Genomic DNA, 22,387 nt, shown 5'->3' with positions numbered 1-22,387 from the left:
TAATGTAGCTATGTGGAGGCAATAAGAAATTATGGTCACAAACTGTATTAGAAACAAGACCTGGAAAGTGTTAGAACACTAACCTGGAAAGGAATGTGGATTGGGGGACCCTCTCTTCAGGCACTTGGAACACAGGACATGCACAGAGTAGTGAAGGCCAGGCCATTCCTGCAGAAGAACATTTAACTCCTCCACTAAGGGAATAATGGCTTGCCAAGCTGTCCAGATATTTGGCAAGGATGCATGGCTGGAAATGGAGAGGGTCTCAGGCTGCAATCTGCTCCGAGAGGGCCGGTAACTCATCATCACAGGCACTTTACCCCGATAGGCAAAGATATGATGCTTTCCATCGGACCGTTGCACCACATGGCTGTTGATTTGCACGCTATACCGTGCAAAAAGTCCAAGAGGGGTAAAGAAAGGAAACCTGTATTCAATCTGCAGCTGCTCAACCGAGAAGAACTGACCAGAGATCGACGAGCCCCCACTGGCCGAGGCCTCTGGATGGGGCTCCTCATCGCTGACCTGACTGGGAAACTTATACCAGACGGTGGCCCCATTAAGTGGCTTGCTGCGAGGTTTGTTGACACAGTAGCAGACGCCCATCTTTTCCAGCAGAGTCATGATCAGGTGCAAGTCCTGCTGTGTCTGGACCAGGGGTTTAAGCAGCAATCGAATAACATTGGATGGCAGCAAGCCATGAAACAGAAACCCCTCCACGTGACCGTGCATCTGTACAGACCTGGCGCTATCTCCATCATCACCTTCAGCCTGTAGTTTCTCAAGCATTGCAGCGAGGTCTCTCTGAAAAAACACATTCAAGATGGCAATAAAGCGGGGTAGATTGTGGAAGACGTATTCCTTCAACGTCATGCTGTCTTCAAAGTACAAAAGTTTACCGCTCTCGTGTAGGTATGAGAGTGCGCTTTGCAGGCGGTCCTCCGTCAGCCCAGCCTGAAGGCCCAACCGGGCCGAATCCCACCAGGAAAGCCATAAATCCTGTGGCTTAAAATGCAGTTCCTCAAGCATCTGCCATGACTTTGGCAGGACTCTGTGAAGATTGGGGAAAATCTCCCTGTGATCGGCGACAGACATGAGCTTCTCTTTCAAATGCTGGATGTTTCTTTGAGCCGCCATGCAGCTGACGCAAATCACCGGAGACAGGATTTGTAGTCGATTGTTGAGCATATATTGCAACTGAGACTTTTTACGTCGCAAGTTTTTATCCATGACCCCATAAAACAGAACATGGGGACTAGAAGTCCGAACATCGTAACCTTGCTCAAGGGCATCGTCAACCTGCAGGGCAAGCACCTGTAGGCATTCAGTGTCTGTTTTTTCCTGGAGCGAAATCTGTCTGTGAATATCCAGGCACTTTTCTTCAATCTCAACCTCTTCACATAAGTCACTGTGGGTGCCTACAATACACACAACTGCATGTGGTACCTTGGCACTGAGCAGGTGGAGGAGACCGCCAACATGGGAGTAGAAGCTCTTTGAAGTATACAATTTCAGATTCACCACCAAAACATAAAGTGCTCCGGGAGACAGGAAAAAGGGTTTGATAAGATCATAGTTCTGCTTACCAGATAAATCATATACAATGAATGTAAGACTCCGATCTGCATCCGCTACCCAGTTCGTCACATCAATACCCCTACATCCAATGGCCATCTTGGCATCTGACGGTTTGTTGACAATGCACTGCCTGAGTGTGGTTTTCCCAGCATTTCTCTGGCCCATCAAAACCAGTTTAAGCCTTGGTTTTACAGCAGGTTGGGAATGTGCAAGCTCCTTCTGATAGGCAGCTATGTAAGGGATCCCCTTCATGCACACTTCATACGGAGGCTGAATGAGAGGATTATCCTTCACCTTCCAGATGTTGACTTTGGCTAGTTTTCCGAAATTGTCTGGGAGGATGGCGATTTGGTTACCCTGTAAAACCAGCTCCTCCAATTTCCCTAGCTCTACAATAGAGTCTGGGAGAAACGTTATGCTATTATTGTCCAACCACAAATTAGCAAGATTGCACAGCTGTCCTATCTCCTCAGGGAGGAATGTCAGTTTATTCCGGCTTAAATACAACTCCTCCAAACTGGTGAGTTTGATGATAACCTGAGAAAAATGTTCAAAAGAGTTTGAGGAGAGATTGAGCATTTTCAGCTTCTGCAGTTTCCCAAACGATTGCGGCAGGCTTGTGAGGAAATTATTATCAAGCATCAGGCTCTCCAAGTTCTGCAGCTCACAAAATGTTTCAGGCAAAAATGAGAGGTGAGTGCTGCTGAGCCATAAAATTTTAATAGATTGGAGCATCATGATGTTACCCGGAAGACCATCTAGTTTATTCCCAGAGCAGTCAAGCTCCTCCAGATCAGAGAGGGCAAGTATTTCAGAAGGGAAACGTTGTAGCTTGTTATGATCCACATCAAGCGTTCTGAGCTTCCTGAGCTGTGAAAATGACCTGGGGAAATCACGCAGCTCATTGAAGCTGATGTCAAGCTCCTCCAGACTTTGCAAAGTCCCAATCTGAGATGGCAGGTATTGGATTTTATTATGACTGATGCAGAACTTTTTAAGCCCCTTGAGAAGATCAATATCTTCTGAAAAGTGATTCAAAGAGTTGTGACTGATATCTAATTCAACCAGCTGACTAAGTTGAAATACTGCAGTGGGAACTGTTGCAAACTTGTTCCTACGAAGGATGAGGATGCGAAGCCTGGTCAGGGTTGAGCCCAGTCCCTCTGGAAGCTCTTCAAGGGAGTTGTTGCCCAGATTGAGGACCTCAATCTCCTTTATGTCCTCAGGTAATGTGATTTTCTGGCAGTTTTTGGTGCTGAGGGTCAGCTGTCTCAGATTGCTCCTCAGCTTTCTGGAGCGCAAAGCAGCATCCCTCCATAATCTAGCTGTCTTCAGGTTATTCTCCTCAGCCATCGTATCGAAGCCGGGCTCCTCCTTGTTCTCATTGAGCACAGTGATCAATCACTTAGGCAGCATAGTGCCTCTTTCACTTGCTTTATCGATTCGGGTTCTCCGCACAGCAATCCAGATGAAACCAACATTTAGAACAAGCCGATTTCATCTTCATCCGAAAATATGCAGTTCTGTTCAATCGCATTCAGGAAAACAGGGCTGGGCTGCGTTCTTTCACGCATCCTCTTTATCTGCGCCATCGACCGCAGGATAAAAACCACACGCGCGCGTCAAGTCACATCAGTCCAGTGCGCGAGGCTGGCGACTCCGTCAGCGCGTCCATTGATACCACATGAGAGAAAAAAATCTAAGACATATCCAGTGCGTTAGAATGAAAGAAGGGCAGTGGTGGCTGCTGTAGTCTTGCCTTGTGTGTCTCGCCTATTCTCTGCGCGTGCAGCCAGCAGTGAACGTTCACAGGAGCAGGACTGCGTCAAAGCCCCACCTTCTCTACCAGCCAGCGACGCAACGCTGGCGTAAACAAAAGCCTTGATTGGTCAGTTGGGTGATGACGAGGCACGCGTCGCGTATTAGCAGCGGTATTAATAATGATTTTGGAAAGTATCATATTCATGTAAAGAAATGGGCTAAAGCCAAGCCAAACTGTGAACATTTTATTAAAAAATTAAACTATATGGTACTAATTTGCACAATATTAGAAACAGAAAAGCTCAAAAGACCTATGAAGCATTATGTAAGTTTAATTTGGTTATTTAATATATGTATAACCTTTTTTCCCCTGGTAAAGATTTACATATATATGTGTGTTTTTTTTTTCTCTCTCTCTGTATACCCTTTTTCGTTTGCTTTTATTATTTTCTAATCTATTACTGTTGTGAGTTGTATATGTTTGTATTAATATGTACATAATTGCATAATAAATAAAAATATATATATATTAATAATGATTTTAGTAGCGTCGCGTGCGGTGAAGATGGGATGTGAAAGTAACTTCGTTTCTATAGTTTCGGTATTACTAACATTATGTAACATCATAAGACCGTGCGCCTATGTAAATAATAGCTTTCTTCCAAAACATCACATGAAGACCCGCTGAAGCCTGTTTGCTTATTATATGAAAGGGACTTTAGTCTTTGTACAAACAACCTGGACAGAAAAACAAAATACATAAAGGAAACAAACCAAATTCATGCCAATTAGCCCGCCTGTCTCCTTGTTGACTTTATTGATGGTGGTGGGCTTTGTGGTGTTTACGATTATTTATAGAAAATGTTATTTGACGCCATCTACTGGACATGATGCTCAGCTGCATTACTCAAGCTAAACTAATACCTAATCAGATAAAAAAATATTCACATTAAAAAACTGAGCTATTTTGCATAATTACATGCACTAATAAAACATTTTACAACAACATCAGTACATTAAAATGATTATGACTGTTAACAGTCATTATCTGTTATTGCATGGCCTTGGAAAATTAGATATGGTGGCCAGCAACAGAGTGAACTTTGTGTTGACAAGTCATTTTGCATAACCAAAACATATCTAAACTTTGCATAGACTATTAAGGTGCAAAGTACCCAATAAGAGTTTAATTTAAAAAAAAAAGTAGTACACTTGAAAATTAGATCTTGAGCAAATAGCATACAAAATTATATATCTCTTAAAATAATATTGTACAGTGGCATCATAAAAAAAATGTTTATTGACAAGATTACAAATTGAGTTTCTCATTGGATGTGCAACATGAATTAAGAAAAGCAATGCAATGCAGTATTGCAAGTATTAATCACACATAAGTTAGGCTTGGAAAAAAGCCTTTTACTTGAAACTACTGTTTCAGTTTACAAGGAGCAAGTTTCAAAATACAGTACTACATAAACTCAATTTTCAGTAAAAGTGAAAGCACAGCCTCACCCTACTGATCTGCTATGGTGTAAACTTTTGCAGAAAAGAAACTGTATACATTTCTGGAACAATTTTAAGAAAACCCACATTAGTTAGTCTCATTTATCTTACATTCACATTGAGACAAATTAAGCAATGTTATTTTTGTGAAAGAGTCTTTAAATGATCTTTTCAGTCTCTTTTCTTGGGGCTTTGAGGTGCTGGGGCTCCTTCAATAGGGGCAGAGATAGGCATGATCCGCGGTTCTCCTGAATGCAAGCACTCGTTCACCCGCAGCTGACAGCCATCCTTCAGCATGTGGATGGCAATTCTGGCAATGTTGCGGGAGTCATCTAGACCACAGTGGGGACGTCCATCATACTGCATACCAAGGTTCTCCAGCATGCAGATTAGTTTTGTCTGAGTACGAGGAACCTGAAAGAAACAAGCATGAGACACACGAAAACATCAGTATTTGTTCAAATGTAATACTCCAAAGCCAACTTTTTATTTAAAATATCAGACACTCTTCTTTAACGTATCCTAAGGCATTTGCACAATTTAGATATCAAGATCCTTTATTTACATCCGAATACACTATTTTTTTCATTCGGATTTTCTTTCTTTGACTTTGTAAGGAATCGTAAGAAAAATTAACATGAAAACAAACCTTATAAAAGTTTCCATAAGACTTTCTGATATTGATCTATTTTCTGGTGAACTGTGGGTATCTGATGCAACTCAGTTTACACCGAGTATGAAGAAATTTTCCCATGTCCCATGACCTACACAGACAAGATAGTGAGCTGTACATTGTATTGAACTTTATTAGAGTCATGATTAACATGTCTGGTTCATCCTTACCCATCTGTCAAAAATGTATATTTGTATTTTGTGCCAAGTTCTTTTTCCTGTAGCCAGGAAACTGCTCGCTTTAGAACCTGATGGAATGTTCCTGTCTCATCCACCATTTAAAATGGTGAATTAAAAATGAACGCTTGAGCAAATGCTTTGCATTCAGTTTTAGACTAAAACCTTGGAATAATTCGGGGTCAGTCTTTTTTTTTGTGTGCGCGTGTTTTTGAAGGAAGGCTCTTTGTGCTCACTAAAGTTGCGTTTATTTGATGAAAAATATAACAGTAATTTAAAAAAGCACAGAAATATGAAACAATATATATATATTTTTTAATACATTTTAAAATGTAAAGTCTTCCTATGATGGGAAAGCTAAATTTTAAGCAGGCATTATCTTCAGTGTTACATGAGCCTTCATGCGAAATTCAAAAGAATAGCCTTTATTTGAAAAATTAACTCTTTGAAACTTTAAAATAATTTGAGCCTTTCAAAAAAAATTACAGCTTTAAACTTTTGGCTGGTATTGAAGAGATTTTAAATTGTTATTTAATTCAATATGCAGTTCATAAATCTTGTGTGATTCCGGTAAGTTTTACACAAAACTCAGAGAGCTGTGGGTTCACCACTGGCTTCACATACTCCTGAAATGAGTCTACCTGTAATGACAGGAATGGGGAGGAAAAAAAAAGTGTTACATTTTAGTGTTAAGATCAGTTCATGGGCTTAATCACTGTGGCTTTGCGAAAATCTATCATGATTCATTTTGGCACAAATTAAAAAAAACATTTCACATCTAGCAGATCAATCCTAAAAAAAAAGGTAACACTAAATATACTGTATGGTACCATGTTTGCCTGGCACGAATCAAGCACACATGTTCCAGACCGTTCCCTCACCAACTCACAATCTCCAAGGTGTGCGTGTCGATCAACACCATAGAAAACTCAATGATTTCATGCAGGTAGTCAGGTGGGTTATTCTCTTCACATGTTGCTTCAAAATCCACCACACAGATGTAGTCAAAATATGTATCAGCGTTCCCATTTGCAGCACCTGAATGCATCAGTTTTTGCTTTTTGTAACTTTATAGGCGCTTCCTCAGGACATCCTTAACTCCCCTGAAAAGAAAAAAAACTATGAATGAATTTGGAGTAAATGGCAGGTAAAACAAAACAATTATAATAATAATAAAAGCTCTCATTACTGTGTGTCAAGCTTCAGCTCAGCACATTTTGCACGCAGCTCATCTCTATTCATTCAGTTAATGGTGCCATTTGCCACTGCAATCTCTTTATATACCGGATCACTGAAATCTCCTTGTTTCGGTGATGAAGGCTTCTGCTTCTCATTTTTCTCACAGAAGTCTAAATGTGAGACAAGCAAATAAAACATTGTTTAGTGTTGTTTCATCCTTGTGTTTATGCATTTGTTTCTTAATCAGAACAGATTTGGAGAAATTTAGCATTACATCACTTGCTCACCAATGGACCCTCTGCAGTGAATGGGTGCCGTCAGAATGAGAGTCCAAACAGCTGATAAAAACATCACAATCCACAAGACTCCATTCCATCAATTAATGCCTTGTGAAGTGATATGCTGCGTGTTTCTAACGACTAAATTCATCATTAAGATGTTCTTAACTTCAAATAAGTCCTCTATCCACAATATCGCTGAATCAGGAGAGAAATATACACAGATCAAGCACTGTTTACAACTGAAAACAGTCCAAGAACAGTTCTAAAGTATGTCAGTAGACTTTTTCACTGGAGGAAGCAATACAATGGACTGTGAAGCGACGACATGAATGATGGATTTGTTTAACTTTTATCAAACAACATTCACTTCGTAAGACATTAAATGATGGACTGGAGCTGTGTGGATTAGTACTCGTGTATTATTGTGATATTTTTATCAGCAGTTTGAACTCTTATTCTGATGGCACCCATTCACTGCAGAAGGTCCACTGGTGAGCAACAGGAAAAACTATTTTTAATGACCATAAGGTTAAAAGAAATGTGAGCAAATTTACATTTTAGGTAAACTACTTTATTTCAAAAACAACACCTAACATAAGCTGACACTCAACGAAGTATTACAGCAAATAATAAGTATTTGGCCTGTAATATAATTGGGGTAATTGAAACATGAAACATTAGGAATGCATTATTTTACCAGAGCAATACTCTTTAGACACTCACAGTAGCGTAGCATTGCTCCTCTTCATCCTTCTCAGACGTTGAAGTCTTATTTGCAGGTTGACTGGTCTTCTTCTGCGACTCCATCAGTTTTGACAATTTACTTCATTTCAGAAACATTCACATCTGGTTTCGCGCGTTCACGCTCGGCTCCGGGCGAATTATTACAACCCTAATGGCTGTCTATATTTCTCACGTTTCTTTTATTGTACATTGTACTTCAAATTAGCCCGTTTGCAAAGAATTCAATTTAAGATTAGCTGCTGTTTCTTAATCGTGGACCAAGTAATAGACGCTGACCCTGACGTTTCAACGTACACAGGAAGTAGTCACGGAAAGATCGAACAATTGTAGAATAAAAGCCCCATCAAAATGTATTTATTTTTACTTCGTTTTGTTACGAGTTTATCATGTACTCGTCATTACGTAAAAATAAGAGCCCCCTTCAGATAATTCCAAAATAAATATCTTCTCAAAGTAATTTGTGTGTAACTTTCTCCTATCTGAGATTAATCAATCTGCAGAGACAACTATACACCGAGAAGTAACACTTGAAATATTATCAAAAATAAATAAATATACTCCTTGGTATTGCTAGTAAAGTAATTATCGGTCATCTTTCAATGAGGACAAGACAGATAAGTATTTTTTGCTCCAATACTTTATTTGAAGTTTTTAAATACAATGAACATTTAAAACATTGTATTAAAATGCAGATAATGAACATACCTTATACCACAGAGAAAACTTTAACAATGTCTTTAAAGTGATTCTGGAAAACCCCTATTCACACTCAAACAATGCAACTTAAAATGGGTGACAAGAAATTAAACAACAAATTAAAGTGCCTACATTACCTTGAACAAATGATACACATTACATATTAACTTGTACCACTAATATCATCCTGTTGTGCAGTCAGTGAGAATCAGTTATAGTCAATTAAAATACAGAAATGTAAATACTTTGAGTTTTACATTAAAAATGAGCTGTTCAGGAAAGAACAAAAACATATGAAAATATGTAGGGGCATTCAGTCTTTGCTCTTAGCAAGGTTTTTCAGATGAAAACCATTTGCTGTTCAAGAAAGAGCTTCATTTCAGTCAAAACTTTATGACCATGATTTACAGTTTGGCAAATATACTGGCCTGCAGATTTACTTAGACTTCATTAACATTGTTTCATTTTATAAAAGGTCCACGCAAATCCATACAAACCCAAAATCAACCTCGAAAACTTTCACATAACCCTAGAAAGAAACTAGCATTGAAAAAAAATTATAAATTACATTCGTATAGCACCATGAACACTATTTTTAAAAACATAACTCATTCTCTATTGAACAACATAATCCAATATTATTGACGATAAATATCTCAAGTGTCCATATGGCTTCACAGTCCAACAGGTCCTTGGTCAAAGAACAACTTGTTTTTTAAGGAGGCATTTATCACAATGTTTGATGGATATGTGTGCAGGATAAACTGCCCCAAAAAACGGATTCTTAGTAATATGGACCAATGTCTTCATATCCAGCATAGCTTGGCCAATTGGGAAAGATCCCACTTGAGCATCTGGGGCTGCCGTATCGGTCAAAAAGAACGTCCCAATCGCTCACACCATATCGCTGATGGTCACCCATAGAGTCATTTGAACCCTTCTTTAGTGCTGATTGAACGATTCTATAATTCTGTCCTTGGTTATTGTCCCAGAGCGTTACGCCATTGACCTCATAGCAAAAAGCAAACTCGATGCGTTCATGTGGAAGCACCTGATCAGGCAAAGTAGCTTTGAATGAAAAGGTATCACGGTTTGAGCCGGTGTAAGTGTCCTTTATGTACTGGCATTCTATGTCTGTGTGACTTTTCCAAGTGTCAAATGTAATGCGAAGCTTAACGAACTTCTCAAAGGAAAGGTTTTTGACTTTGACCGTGCCTGCTATAGATTTTTCCCTTAGCATGCAGTGTTCGAGGCAGAGGTTGTCATTCTCTATACGTTGACGAAACTTTAAGTAATCTGCAGACGGCTGGTCAAAGTCAAGGGTTAACTTGTCCTTCCCTTCTGGCAGAGTCACCGAAGAGCTAAAAAACTGCACGATGTTAGTTGGGATGTCAATAGGGTCATTAAATTCAGAAAAGACCTTTACCATCGTCAGGGCGAGGCCCTTGTGATCAGCAAAAGATACTTGTTTTTTGGCCCTGCCAGGTATCGTCAAGGGTGCGCAGGACCCATTCGACTCTGGGTCCCTATGAGAGCCAAAACTAAGTTTGGTACTTTGACACCGGTGCAGACATGGCCGCAAGGGTCTGCTGTATTTAGACACCCTCGGGATCAGGAACTCTTCGTTTGTCAGATAAATCGGCATGGCGAGTTCAATCGGCATGGTGGGTTCGTTGTGACAGCAGCCACGTGCACTGAAAATGCAGAAATGTGTATTAATAACCACATTACTACAGTGAAAAAGGTCTGTCCAGGTCTGTGAATGTTGATTGAAAGCTGATGAAACCTTCCAATGTGTGACTAATTAAAATCTCGCACTTGTACTTTAATATTGCACAGCATGAAATCCTTAACCTATCCTCTGTTTAAAATAATCAAATCAATATGCACAGCAATCAGTGCTTAATATAGACTCTGAATCAAATAATTAAACATTAAGCAAAAGATTGCAGTAAGTGGGTCAAACAAGTTTATCTTAGCTGGAGGCCAGGTGGAGGGGATATAGAGCAGCACATGCAGAACCAAAGAGACTGAACTACAAAAGAGAGCACCCTCTAGTGTTCATAATTTGTAAAACATTTAATTAAAAATCAAGGATCTTAATCTTTACACCAAATAACTTGATTATCTGACAATATGGCATCTAATGGTCACTAAAAATGGAAATTTTGTTTAGGAAAAAAAAAACCTTAATTTTCAGACTGGCGAGTATTGTAATACAGTGCAAGCTGTAACACTAGCCGTTTAACCCAGGAATGTCAAACTCCGTTCCTGTAGGGCCACAGCACTCCAGAGTTTAGCTCCAACTCTAATTAAACCCACTTGAACCAGCAAACAAATGTCTTTGGGTTTACTTTACTATGGGTGTGTCGGAAGAGCTAAACCCTCCAGGAGCTGAGATTAACATCCCTGTTTTAAACAATTACAAATTAGTTTCATAAATTACTACTGCTGATGAGCAGCAACCACCTAATAAGGTGACAGTAGATCAGGGTTTCTCAAATCTAGTCCTGGAGGGCCACTGCCATGCAGAGTTTATCTAAACCCCTGATCAAACTCACCCTACCTGTGGTTTTCTAGTGATCCTGAAGACCTTGATTAGCTTGTTCAAGAGTGTTTGTTCAGGGTTGAAGCTCAACTATGCAGGCCATTGGCCCTCCAGGGCAAGACCTGAGCAACCCTGGAGTAGATGATGCAAGGCTGTTTAATAAATATGGGTTTACAGGTCAAAATAGAATTGCCATAAACTTGCACAAGCTTTTCATCTAGAAATGTCACAGCTGAGGAGATAAGGAGGGTTGACACTATTTTACAATGTACTTCCATTCGTCCCATATAGATTGTAGCGTGCTATCCTATATTTGCCTCTATAATAGTTAGAACAACTAACCCATACACGTTTTTTTTTATAAACATTGTTTCCATTTCCAATATTTCCATAAAATTTTTTAACTATTTAAATAGTCAGACAAATATTAGTAAAAAAAATTAATAAAAGTCATGTTACAACGCTCCCAAAATCTCACCCACTAGCTTGTATCCATGTACGGTCAGGAACAATGAAACGTTGTTTCGGTCGGACTAGTTAAGGCGCGAGATAGATTTGCTTTAGATTAAAACAGAAAATTGTGAGTTGAAATAATAGGCAATAGTAATTAGCTTTAGAATCGAATGGTTTCGCACCTGTTGGAGCTCAATTGCTATTGCAACTTTCGCCCAGGTCCAACATACCATCAGGCTTTATCATACTGCTGCCATCGTTTCTGATCAATTCCTTCAATCTTTGATTTTTTTATAAAACCCCAATGTTATGCAAGATGGCTTTCCTTTTTCATATCTATTAAAAAGTTTAAGCCTAGCAGTAGCTCTGCTTCATGCTCTTCCTGGTTTGCAGCCGTTTCCCTGGGCACGACCGTGTTTGATAAAAGTTTCCTCCCTCCCTTAAATTAAAGATCACTGCATGCTGGAACACGAATCAACTCTTCGAGTGCGCTTTAAAATGATTCTAGAAAAGCAAATTGAGAGCATAAGTTCATGCATACCTGTGTTATGGCATTTGAACTGGGTCAAACTTCTTCACCAAGCCCAGTGTCTCGTGTTGGTGCATGCAGCTTCAGCTCCCTGGAGTAATACGCTCGTGCTAATGTGCGTCCGGAATGAGTGAGCCTCCTAGTTGAACCGGCCGGTACCAAAATTACATTTTTGCCGACGATCATCCCATGTTCACGTGAACTACCTGTTTGGACCAATCATGGCAGGCTACAGGGGCATGCACGCACCCCATGCTGATAAATGGCATGTCATGTGACTGCAAGGACTGGGGTCAGTAGGCCATGTCTGGAGGCCCCACTGTGTTTTAAAAATATCCACCACTTTTACTCCCATAAACATGAACCCACTAACTTCTAAATGCTTTCACATTCTATGACCAGTGCAGATAATGTTTCAGTTCATTCCATTAGTTATTCTGGGATTATTGTGTATCTGTGTTAATATGTGCATTGAGAATGGAAATGCAAAGGAATGTGTTCAACACTATTGTCTCTAGCGGACAAGCACTCTTGAAACTGATTTGTTTGACATCCGTGGTTGTTGTCTAGTTGTTCCTTGTGACCTTTTATCACAATTCAGACTTTTTCCCTCGCAATTCTGAGTTTGTATATCACATTTCTTTCTTTTTTTCCCCTCATAATTGCACAATATAAACTAATAATTGTGAGATATAAACTCATGTTTCAAATCATGTTTAATCATGTTTAAAAAACGTAGAAATGTGAGATACAAAGTCAGAATTCAGAGAAAAAAAGTCTGAATTTTGATGAACAAAGTCAGAATTGCAAGATGTAAACGCAGAATTCAGAGGGAAAAAGTCTGAATTGTGAGAGTAGTGAGAAAGAATTGATTTATGCCTTCACTAGCATAAATCAATCTAAAATGTGTTCGTTTCAATCAGGGTATGCTTTGTTAGTTTATTTTTCAATTTGAAATGAGATAAGCAGAAACGAGAATACAGCTTCTTTATTTGTTTCTTTTGCTTGTAAAAAAAAACAAAAAACAAAAAACTAGATTTTAGCTCTATTTAGAATTTTTTGGTTCATGGGTAGAACACGACTTCAAAATTCGTTTTCCACAAAAAAAAAAACGTTTTTCCACATGTGGGTGATCACGGGATGCCCCTTTCCGCCGATTAGTCAACCAAATCTGGACCTGTAACATCATCAGCCATTCCTCAGTTCTGTTTAACAAAATAATAGTCCTCTGCTAGATTGGGCTTTCTTCTGTGCAACAGAAATTCACAGAAATATATACTTCAGAAAGGAGGGGTTTTCTTGTTTATGCTTATTTAATGAATGAATGAATGAATGATGCATTTATATAGCGCTTTATTGTGTATTGCTGTACACCCAAAGCGCTTTACAATCATGTGGGGGGGGGGGGGGGGTAATTTCAAATTGAAAAACAAACTATCAAAACATGCACTGACCAAGCGAACCAGAATCTGGCTGATTTTGACTCAATTGTCAGTAATGAATATCCTATCTTTGTGCATGGCATGCAAGTCTGTTTAGACAATTTAAAAGGGTAAATAATTTAAAAACAGTATGTGCATAATTGTGTGTATTATGTAATAATTTAAATACAGATCATGTGCATAACTGTGTGTATTATGTGCTTTGTTCAAACATCGTTTCTCTGCTCCCAATGAGGCGCGTGGATCATTTAGTCAGACAACTTTTGCATTTTTATTAACGAGGACTTGCCTGAAACCATCCGGCAAAGAAGGAGAGAACTACTTCCAGCAATGAAATCAGCCCGAGAAAGAGGTGACATTGCATATCTGAAATACGACAAACGTATTGTTCATCAACCTATCCAAAATCCACCAAAACAAAGGAAGGCAAGTGTTCAGAGTTTGGTTCAATAAATTTAGTATCAGCTATTTATTGTATTTTTATTAGTTAATCATATACTTTATATTTCTTTATATACATTATTGATTCCAACCAATTTGTTTTTGAAGCTGAGACCTTTAAGCCTTTTGATCTTTCTACAGTTGATTCTTATAATTTTGATGTTGACCCAGATTTATAAAAAATAAAAAAAATCATTATTGAATGCTTCAAACTTTTGTAGTTTTTATACTGAAAATCAGTTTAATGATTTATGTAGATCTTTGCCTTCTAATGTTTTTTTCTACATAAGAAGTTTATCTAGGAATTATGATCATTTTATTCATTATTTATCTTTACATAAACATCCGTTTTTTATTATTGCTTTATCTGAAACATGGTTAAATGAAAACTCTAGAGAAATGTTTAAATTATCTAAATATAACTGTTCATAATGGTAGAAAGAACAGGTTGGGAGGTGGAGTCTCTTCGTTTTATTCATGATAATTATACATTTTAAATTAGGGATGATCTTGCCTTAAAATCAGATAGAATTAATGTGGAACATTTATTTGTTGAGCTCTCAATTGGTCCTGGAGGAAGAAATATTATTGGTGGTGTTATTTACCGAGCACCTGATTCCAGTATTCAAGATTTAATTATATTTTTACCAGCTTACTTGATTTGATAAACAATGAGCAATAAACAATACATATTGTTATATTTTGGGTGATTTTAACATAAATCTCTTAAAGAATTTTGATACCCCTACTGCAGATTTCCTAAATATTCTTTATTCTAGTTATTATTTTCCTCTTATTCATAAAACCTACAAGAGAATTCAGCCACTTTAATTGATAATATTTGAACAAATTCTCTAAGTGAAGGAATTAAATCTTGTGTTTTATGTTCAGACTTGTCTGATCATTTCCCTATATTTCACTATTCTGAAATTAGGGTTTAAAGGGTTAAACTATCAAAAGAAATTCAGCAAAAGAGAATTATGAGTAAGTTAAATATTTCAGATTTCTAGTACCTCTTGGGATGATTTGTATAAAGAATATGATGCTGATAGAGTATATCAACAATTTATGACTGTTATTAGTTCTAGTTTTAATAAATGCTTTCCAGTCAGTAGTTCTGCGAAGAAATTCAGTCAGGACTTTAATAAGTCTTGGTTTACAGTTAGTTTTACGGAAAATGTTGAAGACAAAGAACTAACTCTATAGAAAATGTATTTTAAGTCCCACTCCTCTCACCTATGGTGTTTATAAATCTTGCAGGAATAAATATAACCATTGTATTAGATCAGCAAAAAAGCAATACTTTGGTGAAAAATTAAAGAAATGTTCAAATGATATTAAATGGAAAGTAATAAATCAGTTGTTGCAAAGAGAAAAAACTAATTCTGAATTACTTTCAGACTTTGTGGATGGCGAAAATTCTTTTAATGATCCATTTGACATAGCTCCAAAATTTAATGATTGGTGATTTAATGAAAAACATTTTTTTGTTAATATTGGTCATAAATTAGCTAATAATATCCCTACTGGTAATGGTGTACCCCTAGATTATATATCAGGCAACTTTCCTATTATCGCTATTTTTAAGCCACCTGAAATTCAGGAAATAAGTGAAATTATTGATGAATTAAAATTATCTTCAGCTGGTCATGATATTTTTTCTGTATTTCTTGTCAAACAGGTGAAATTTTCAATATTGCAGCCACTTGTTCAATTTTTTTCTCTGTCTTTGAAAACAGGCATTGTACCAGGGGATTTAAAAATAGCTAAAGTTATTCCTCTGTTTAAAGCAAATGATCCACAATGTTTTAACAGCTATAGACCTTTATCTAAAAAATTGTATATAAACGGATTCTTTTTCACTTAGACTCACATTTTATTCTTTGTAAACATCAATATGGATTCTGAAAAAAACACTCTACTTATATGGCTTTGCTTCACCTGATTGACAAGGTTACCCTTGCACTGTAAAATCAATAATTTGCTTGTAGCATTTATTTATTTATTTATTGACTTTTCAAAAGCTTTTGATACGCTTAATCATTACATTTTATTGGAAAAATTGTATAAACATGGTTTTCATAATTTTACATATAAATGGTTGATGAATTATATTTTTAATAGAAGACATTTTGTTTGTTATAAGGGTTGCTATTCTAGCAAAGCAAGTCTACTCTGTGGGGTTCCTCAGGGGTCCATACTTAGACCATTACTATTTCGGATTTATATAAATGACCAGTCGAATGTTTCAAATATTCTTACTCCAGTAATGTTTGCTGACGATACAACCTTAGTTCTCTCTCACCCAAATTTTAATTCAATGATTAAGAATGCAAATGATGGTCTACTTGATTATGCAAATTGGTTTAATAAAAAAAAAATCTTTAAATATAAAAAAATCAAGTTTTATAATTTTTAGTGGTAAAAAAAATATACCCAAATGATTTATCAAAAATTATTATGGAGTCCTCCCGTTCGCTCACTGTCTGGTCTCAAACATTCCATGTTGACTAACCTCACCCACTTACCTTTTGTTTACTTACCAGTTGCTCCAGTGTTCCTATCCCTGTTCTCCACCGTCTCCACGCTCCACTGTAACCTCCGGATCTCCTGGAAAAGGAAAAAGGACATTCACACTCAGATAAGCCCCTAGAGACATTCCCATTCCCCGCCTGCTTACCTGGACATTCTGCTCATCTCATTCCCCTCTGCTACTACTCAATAAACATGTTGTTTGTATTGTACTTACCGCTGTTGTCACGAATCTGGTCCATGCTCTCCCTGTCAACCACCACTAGAGGTCACCCGTTCACCACAGTGACTTTTACACTCACAGCACATTGGACTCCATTTCCCACAATCCATTGCACAGATCACAGCTGTCACCATTCACACATCACACACACCTGATCACCATTTTCCAATCACCACCACACACCATATAAGCCTGGGACTTGCTCTTGCTCAGGGCCGAGTATTGTTAGCGTTTATCACTTTTCTAGCGATAGCAACTTTACAGAGCCATAGTCATTGTCTTAGCCTTAGTCTTGCCGTGTTTATCTTGCCGTGTCTGACCCTGCCCTGTCTGACCCTGCCCGTGTTTCCTGGAATAACCCTTCGCCTTGCCGTTTGGACTCTGTTTGCTCCCCGTTTGGATTATTGCTCTAGTCTCTGGATTATCTCTCTGCCTTGCCCCTTTGGATACTGTTCGCTGATCATCGACCCACGCTTGCTCCACGGATTGCTTTGTCTTGCCCTTGCCATACCTGTTTGCCGATGTCTGACCCTGCCTGTTTCTGACCATGTTCTATAATAAAGCCTTGCATATGGATCCGCACGTCTCACGTCTCGTCAGCCCCGTAACAGCTGTGTCCCGTGTCAATGTGCTGACAGTTTGTTGATGAGACTTTGAGTTGGAAAGAATTTATCCGTATCTTTCATATTGTAATATTGTTTGGGCGAGTACTTTTCCTACAACTACAAAAAATGTTGTTCTTAAGAAGCATTTTATTACAACCCGATCAAACAAATATGCTTCATCTGCTTCTTTATTTCATAAACTTCAGGTTCTTACCATTTATTAATACTTTTTTAAATATGTGTTTTCATGTATAAGATATTCAAGTGAGGGTAACATTCCAGAGCAATTTAGAATGCATTTTAAAGTAAATTCACAGGTTCATTGTTACTTAACTCATCAATTTTCACATTTTCATTTTCCTAAAGTTTTCACTTGTAGAGGTCAATACTTGATAAGATTTAGGGGTATTAAATTATGGAATGATTTATCTCATCTAGCAATTTTTTTTCCTCTTTAATATATTATAAAAGAAGAATAAAGGATCATTTAAATGCTGCTCCGTAATAATTTATCTTGTGCTTTATGTATTTTATGTGCCATAGATGGTTTGTTTTTTGAGTATATTATTTCTGTTTTTTTTCTCTCTAATTTTTTTGACATATATTGTAATTTGTTGTCATTTGTATTTATATATTTGTTATTGTAATTGAGTTTTTCTTTTAGTTTCATGAGTTTATTTGTTTTTTCATTGTTTAGGTGGAGGATCTAAATAAGCCCTTTGGGTTTTCTGCCTCTCCCTGCACAGTATATGGATTTTTTGTTGTGTTTTTATTGTATATTTTTTACCTTTGTGCAAATAAACTAAACAAAAAAACTAAACTGAGACTACACTGAAAAAAATGCTACAAATTATTTTTAAGGTAAGAGGTTGCAAACAATTTATTTTAGCTACATTTAATTAAACAATGTTGAAAGTTAAGTCAACTAAATTTGTTTATTTGAAGCTAAAATAAATTGATTGCAACCATTTACCTTAAAGAAATTTAGTAAATTTTTCAATTTTCAATTTTTTTCAGAGTAGGCCTCTATGTATTTAAAAAACTGAGTTATCAGTCTCTTTGCTATTTGTTATGCACATAGTGGATATTATATAATTACAAAGCACTTTGTTTTTGGATATGCAGTCAATTAGAGGAACTTCATTCACTTTTAACCTCAAACTGGAAAAGGAGAAGTGGCTGTTATGTAAAGAATTTAGTGTTTTTTTTTTATCTGTTTATCTTTCTATTTAAGGCTAAAATGTTTTGAATGAGGCAATTTCCATTTTTTTAAACATTTATATTTATTTTAATGTATACATTTTACTTTATAAGTGGACTTTATTAAGACTCGATTATTTCTTGCTTTAAAATTTATATATATAATTGACCATAATGTAAAAAATGGGATTATTTCACATAAAAATGGAACATTTAAAAAAGTCAGAATTGCAGAAATGTGCAAAATATTAAAAGTGGCATGAGTTTTGAAATAGCAGGGTTTTTTTAAATAAATAAATGCATATTTTATGTTTAATTTAAAGCCAAGCCGAACAAAACCGTTTATCATATAGGAGTCAGAATTATACTCCGTTTCAACGTGGAGACATTGGGACACTGCGGTTTACCTCATCCTACTGCTGCCACAACTGATGCACAGATAGTGCGGAAAATCCATAGATAATTCCAGATACAGGAAACCCAACAGTGTAACATTATAGGGCCAAAAAACAGCCATAGTCAGTAGAAAAGGAGAAGCTGTTTTAGGCACATGGGTTGTGAAATAGTGAACTAAAATATACTGTAGAGAAGGTTAGCAGGAGAACAGCTGTTCAGGCTTGTTCATTCAGAATCAATAGATAGGACAACTGTAAATAAAGGTGACAAGAAGAGGTCAAATGGTGGTCCTGTTGCTGCATTGTGCAATATGTTTGATCATCTATGAATAAAACAAAAGCTCCATAAAAACACAAAGTCTAAAAGAAAATATATTTCTGTCGGTGTTGTATTTATTTGTGATTATGCACTTTACTATCTTTATGTCTTTCAGACAAAAACATACCTGGCAATAATTTGAAGTATTGTGCTTGGAAAAATATTTTCAGACATGTTTACAACACTAGATGCTTATGATAGCTGATATGACAGGAACATCAGTACTTGTACAGGGGCTACAGGGGTTCATTTGTGAACCTCTGTGATTGACAGAGCAGTGTGGACAGAAATGGAGTAGCTGTAGAGCTTCCAGAGCACATTCAATCCTGTGTATATTTTAAAACAATTTGACCCCCCCCCCAATACATTATCACCACAACAAATTAAGGGAAAGGATTAACTGGAAAAATTGTGTCCGAAATGGCATATTCTCTTTTTTGAGTAATTACTTCACTGCTGTTAAAAAAGCATGATCTATGTATGAATATGTATGAATGCAGTTTGGATATACTATATTCGTCATGTTGACATGACATATTACGTGGCCTACCAGCATAAATTGAGTTGCTTCATGCCATTCACAAATCCCCCATGGCCTTATGGAATAGTAAAGTGTTTGTGGATGGATGTGTACTTCAGAATATGTGTACACCTGTGTACTTTTTGTTTTATGAATACTGTGAATTCGGGTATCATGTTTAATTTACCGACTGTATAATATGCATTTTTGGATGCAGCCAGTAGTTTTTCTTTCTTTATTTTCCAAAACCCTAAACTTTCTGATTATTTTCAGGTTTAAATTATATTTTCAATCTCAGATTTTCAGTTTGGTCTTTTGGGATTGTGGATATTTCAACTATATTTTACACTTTAGAACTTTTGAAAATGAGGAAAAAAATCAAATGGGCTGTCGGTATGGTTCTGTGATTCTCCCACAAACATTGTCATTATGTAATAGGGAATCAAACAAACAGAACCTTCGAGACTTAAGCACAGATTCATTCTGGGCTAGTGTTTCAGCTTAGGCAACCAAATATTTCCAAACAGCTGAGAAAAATAACTCTGACCTCAGAAGGTCATCACGTTCACTAGCCTAATATCTACAGTTAAAACAGACTGTTACAGAGGGGGAATCTGTTTTGTTTTGTCAGGATTGGATCAGTGATGGTTGAGTTGCCCATTGAGGGTCAAGGAAATGAGTAACAAGTTTTTTTTTAGTTTTTAAAACAATAAATAGCTTCCACATCCAAGGCGACTTTGGATTTGATATTGTAAACAAAAGTATGTTGATCTGTTAAAAAAACCCAAACAGTTTACATGCTTGTCGAATCATACAGCTATCATACAGCATACAGTTTGTGAATCACAGATTTTATTTGACCCATAATTGAAAGATGCTCTGTCTATATGCACTGATGATCTCTGCTGGGAAAAAACCAAACAAACACAGACTAAGATGGTTTTCTGGTTTTAACTGTTCTGCTTTTTTTTTTTTTTTTAAACAACTGGTTTTAAAATAGGCACTTTTTAACAAGGCAGGCACTGGAAGACCAGCAAACCATCTTAGACTAGTTTAAATGTATATATTTTTTTTCTTCAGAAGGAATAATCCATAGACAGTAATAGCCGGAAAGTTTATTGATACAGTAAACTGTTTTCTTTTGAGTTCTGTTGACTTTAACATTTAGGTAGATTTACTTACATAACAGAGATTTGTTTGTAATTTCTATATTTTCTATTAATTATATTCAAAACAATATATTTCTAACTGTTTATTTGTCTATTTGTTTAATTTCTTTTATTTATCTATTTATTTAATTGAAGATACCAAGCCTAGCCTGAATTTAACTGGCGGACAACTGTGGTTACCATGGTAATAAGACACAGCTAGCAAAAAATATTATTTGTCAGTTTTGGTAATTTGCAAGCGGAAGTTTTACTCTGACATTTCCCGGAAGTTCTCCCAGACTGTTTTCGCTGCCAGAGGGGGATTTGAGTGCAAAAATGGCGACGTCTCGTCGCACTTCCCAGCAGCATCAACAACAAAACTTATCCTCCCCACCAAGACCCGACTCCAGTGCCCTCACTCCTCCAGAGTCACCCACAGACACCGGCGGCTCTGCGGCTGGTGGGGAGCCGGAAAGCATCGGGAATCCGGAGATCGCCGCTGAAACCCCCGCTCCGCTCCTCAGCAGCAGCAGCTCCAGCTCGAGCAGCGCTAGCTCGTCTACCACCGGCGGGGGCAGTAGTGCGGGATCCACTCCCGACTCCGGTAGTGCCAGTCCTGGAGGCAGCGTCTGCGACACGAGTGGGGCTTTCAGGGAGTTGTTTGAGGCCTGCAGGAATGGGGACGTGTCTCGGGTGAAGAGGCTGGTGGATTCGGCCAATGTAAACGCAAAGGACATGGCCGGGCGCAAGTCCACCCCGCTTCACTTCGCCGCAGGTAACTTAACTTAAATACAAATATGTTTGTGATCAATCTCGACCTGGAAAGCAGCCAGGTGAACGGTTTATGTCGCTAAATAAACTGTAAAATTGGGCTTAAGAGGGGTTTAAAGGAAACGGGGACAAGTGGAACAAAGTAGAGTTTGGCTAAGTTGGCCAACAGGACAATCATGCAGCATCTAGTAGAAAGTTAACCACTCCGCGAACTAAATTGGTCTGCTCGTGTTTGTTTTCGTTTGATGCGTTGCCGAAAGTGAATAAAGTTCAACATACAGACTGAATGAACCGGAGTACCTTACACCGTGAGATGATCGATAAAAGTAATAAACATCGTATTAAAGTTACAGTTTGTCCTCGAAAGTCCAAATTTAGTGTTTACTTTGGTTCGTTTACGATAAACTGAAACCGGACCATCTCATGTTACTCGTGATCCTCCATAGCTGTCAAAACACTTAATACACAACATAAATGTAGTAAATGTCGTGAAGATAAATTCTTACATTGTTATATTTGTTTATTTGGGGAAAGATATGCATCTATCGTCAATGTTATATCCAGTGTTGGAAAGGTTAAATCTGAATGTGTGAGAAAATATTCAGATGTAGCTCCCTTTGTAATCGTTAACATTTTCATAAGTAACTGTAATTTAATTACACAGTTTTTC

The 22,387-nt window shown here is 37.4% G+C and overlaps 3 protein-coding genes and 1 pseudogene across 6 annotated transcripts in view; 1 reads left to right on the top strand and 3 right to left on the bottom strand.

Annotated features, from left to right (window-relative positions):
* The window catches only part of LOC306855854 (malignant fibrous histiocytoma-amplified sequence 1 homolog), a 41,054-nt gene extending 37,632 nt beyond the window's left edge, over positions 1-3,422 (bottom strand). For both annotated transcript variants that reach the window (XM_079394774.1, XM_079394775.1), the window contains exon 1: positions 84-3,422. In XM_079394774.1, the coding sequence (XP_079250900.1) occupies positions 84-2,931 (2,848 nt within the window). In that variant the 5' untranslated portion in view covers positions 2,932-3,422. The remainder of the gene's footprint in view (positions 1-83) is intronic.
* A 1,447-nt stretch (positions 3,423-4,869) lies between these two features.
* Positions 4,870-8,213, bottom strand: LOC306855979 (3'-5' exoribonuclease 1-like; annotated as a pseudogene). The gene is made up of 7 exons (XR_013785794.1): positions 7,875-8,213; positions 6,881-7,040; positions 6,581-6,794; positions 6,243-6,332; positions 5,686-5,762; positions 5,492-5,606; positions 4,870-5,256 (listed from the first exon to the last, which is right to left on the bottom strand). The product of XR_013785794.1 is annotated as a 3'-5' exoribonuclease 1-like (transcript).
* Positions 8,214-8,528: 315 nt separating this feature from the next.
* On the bottom strand, positions 8,529-12,240 carry LOC306855873 (protein phosphatase 1 regulatory subunit 3B-like). 2 transcript variants are annotated; one of them, XM_079394811.1, is made up of 2 exons: positions 12,134-12,240; positions 8,529-10,285 (listed from the first exon to the last, which is right to left on the bottom strand). In XM_079394811.1, the coding sequence occupies exon 2, from the start codon at positions 10,252-10,254 to the stop codon at positions 9,376-9,378; it is 879 nt and encodes a 292-aa protein (XP_079250937.1). In that variant the 5' UTR covers positions 10,255-10,285; positions 12,134-12,240; the 3' UTR covers positions 8,529-9,375. The 2 variants fall into 2 exon arrangements, with proteins under 2 accessions (XP_079250937.1, XP_079250938.1); XM_079394812.1 differs by lacking the exon at positions 12,134-12,240 and adding an exon at positions 11,158-11,274.
* A 9,020-nt stretch (positions 12,241-21,260) lies between these two features.
* LOC306855852 (poly [ADP-ribose] polymerase tankyrase-1) overlaps positions 21,261-22,387 on the top strand; it is a 125,625-nt gene continuing 124,498 nt past the window's right edge. Inside the window, exon 1 of the mRNA XM_079394772.1 lies at positions 21,261-21,721. Coding sequence (XP_079250898.1) covers positions 21,283-21,721 — 439 coding nt within the window. The 5' untranslated portion in view covers positions 21,261-21,282. The remainder of the gene's footprint in view (positions 21,722-22,387) is intronic.

This window comes from Barbus barbus, assembly GCF_936440315.1.
Source record: "Barbus barbus genome assembly, chromosome: 36".
Taxonomy (NCBI): Eukaryota; Metazoa; Chordata; class Actinopteri; order Cypriniformes; family Cyprinidae; genus Barbus; species Barbus barbus.
The sequence above is the reverse complement of the archived record's forward strand: the minus strand, read 5'-3'. Positions and strand labels throughout refer to the sequence as shown.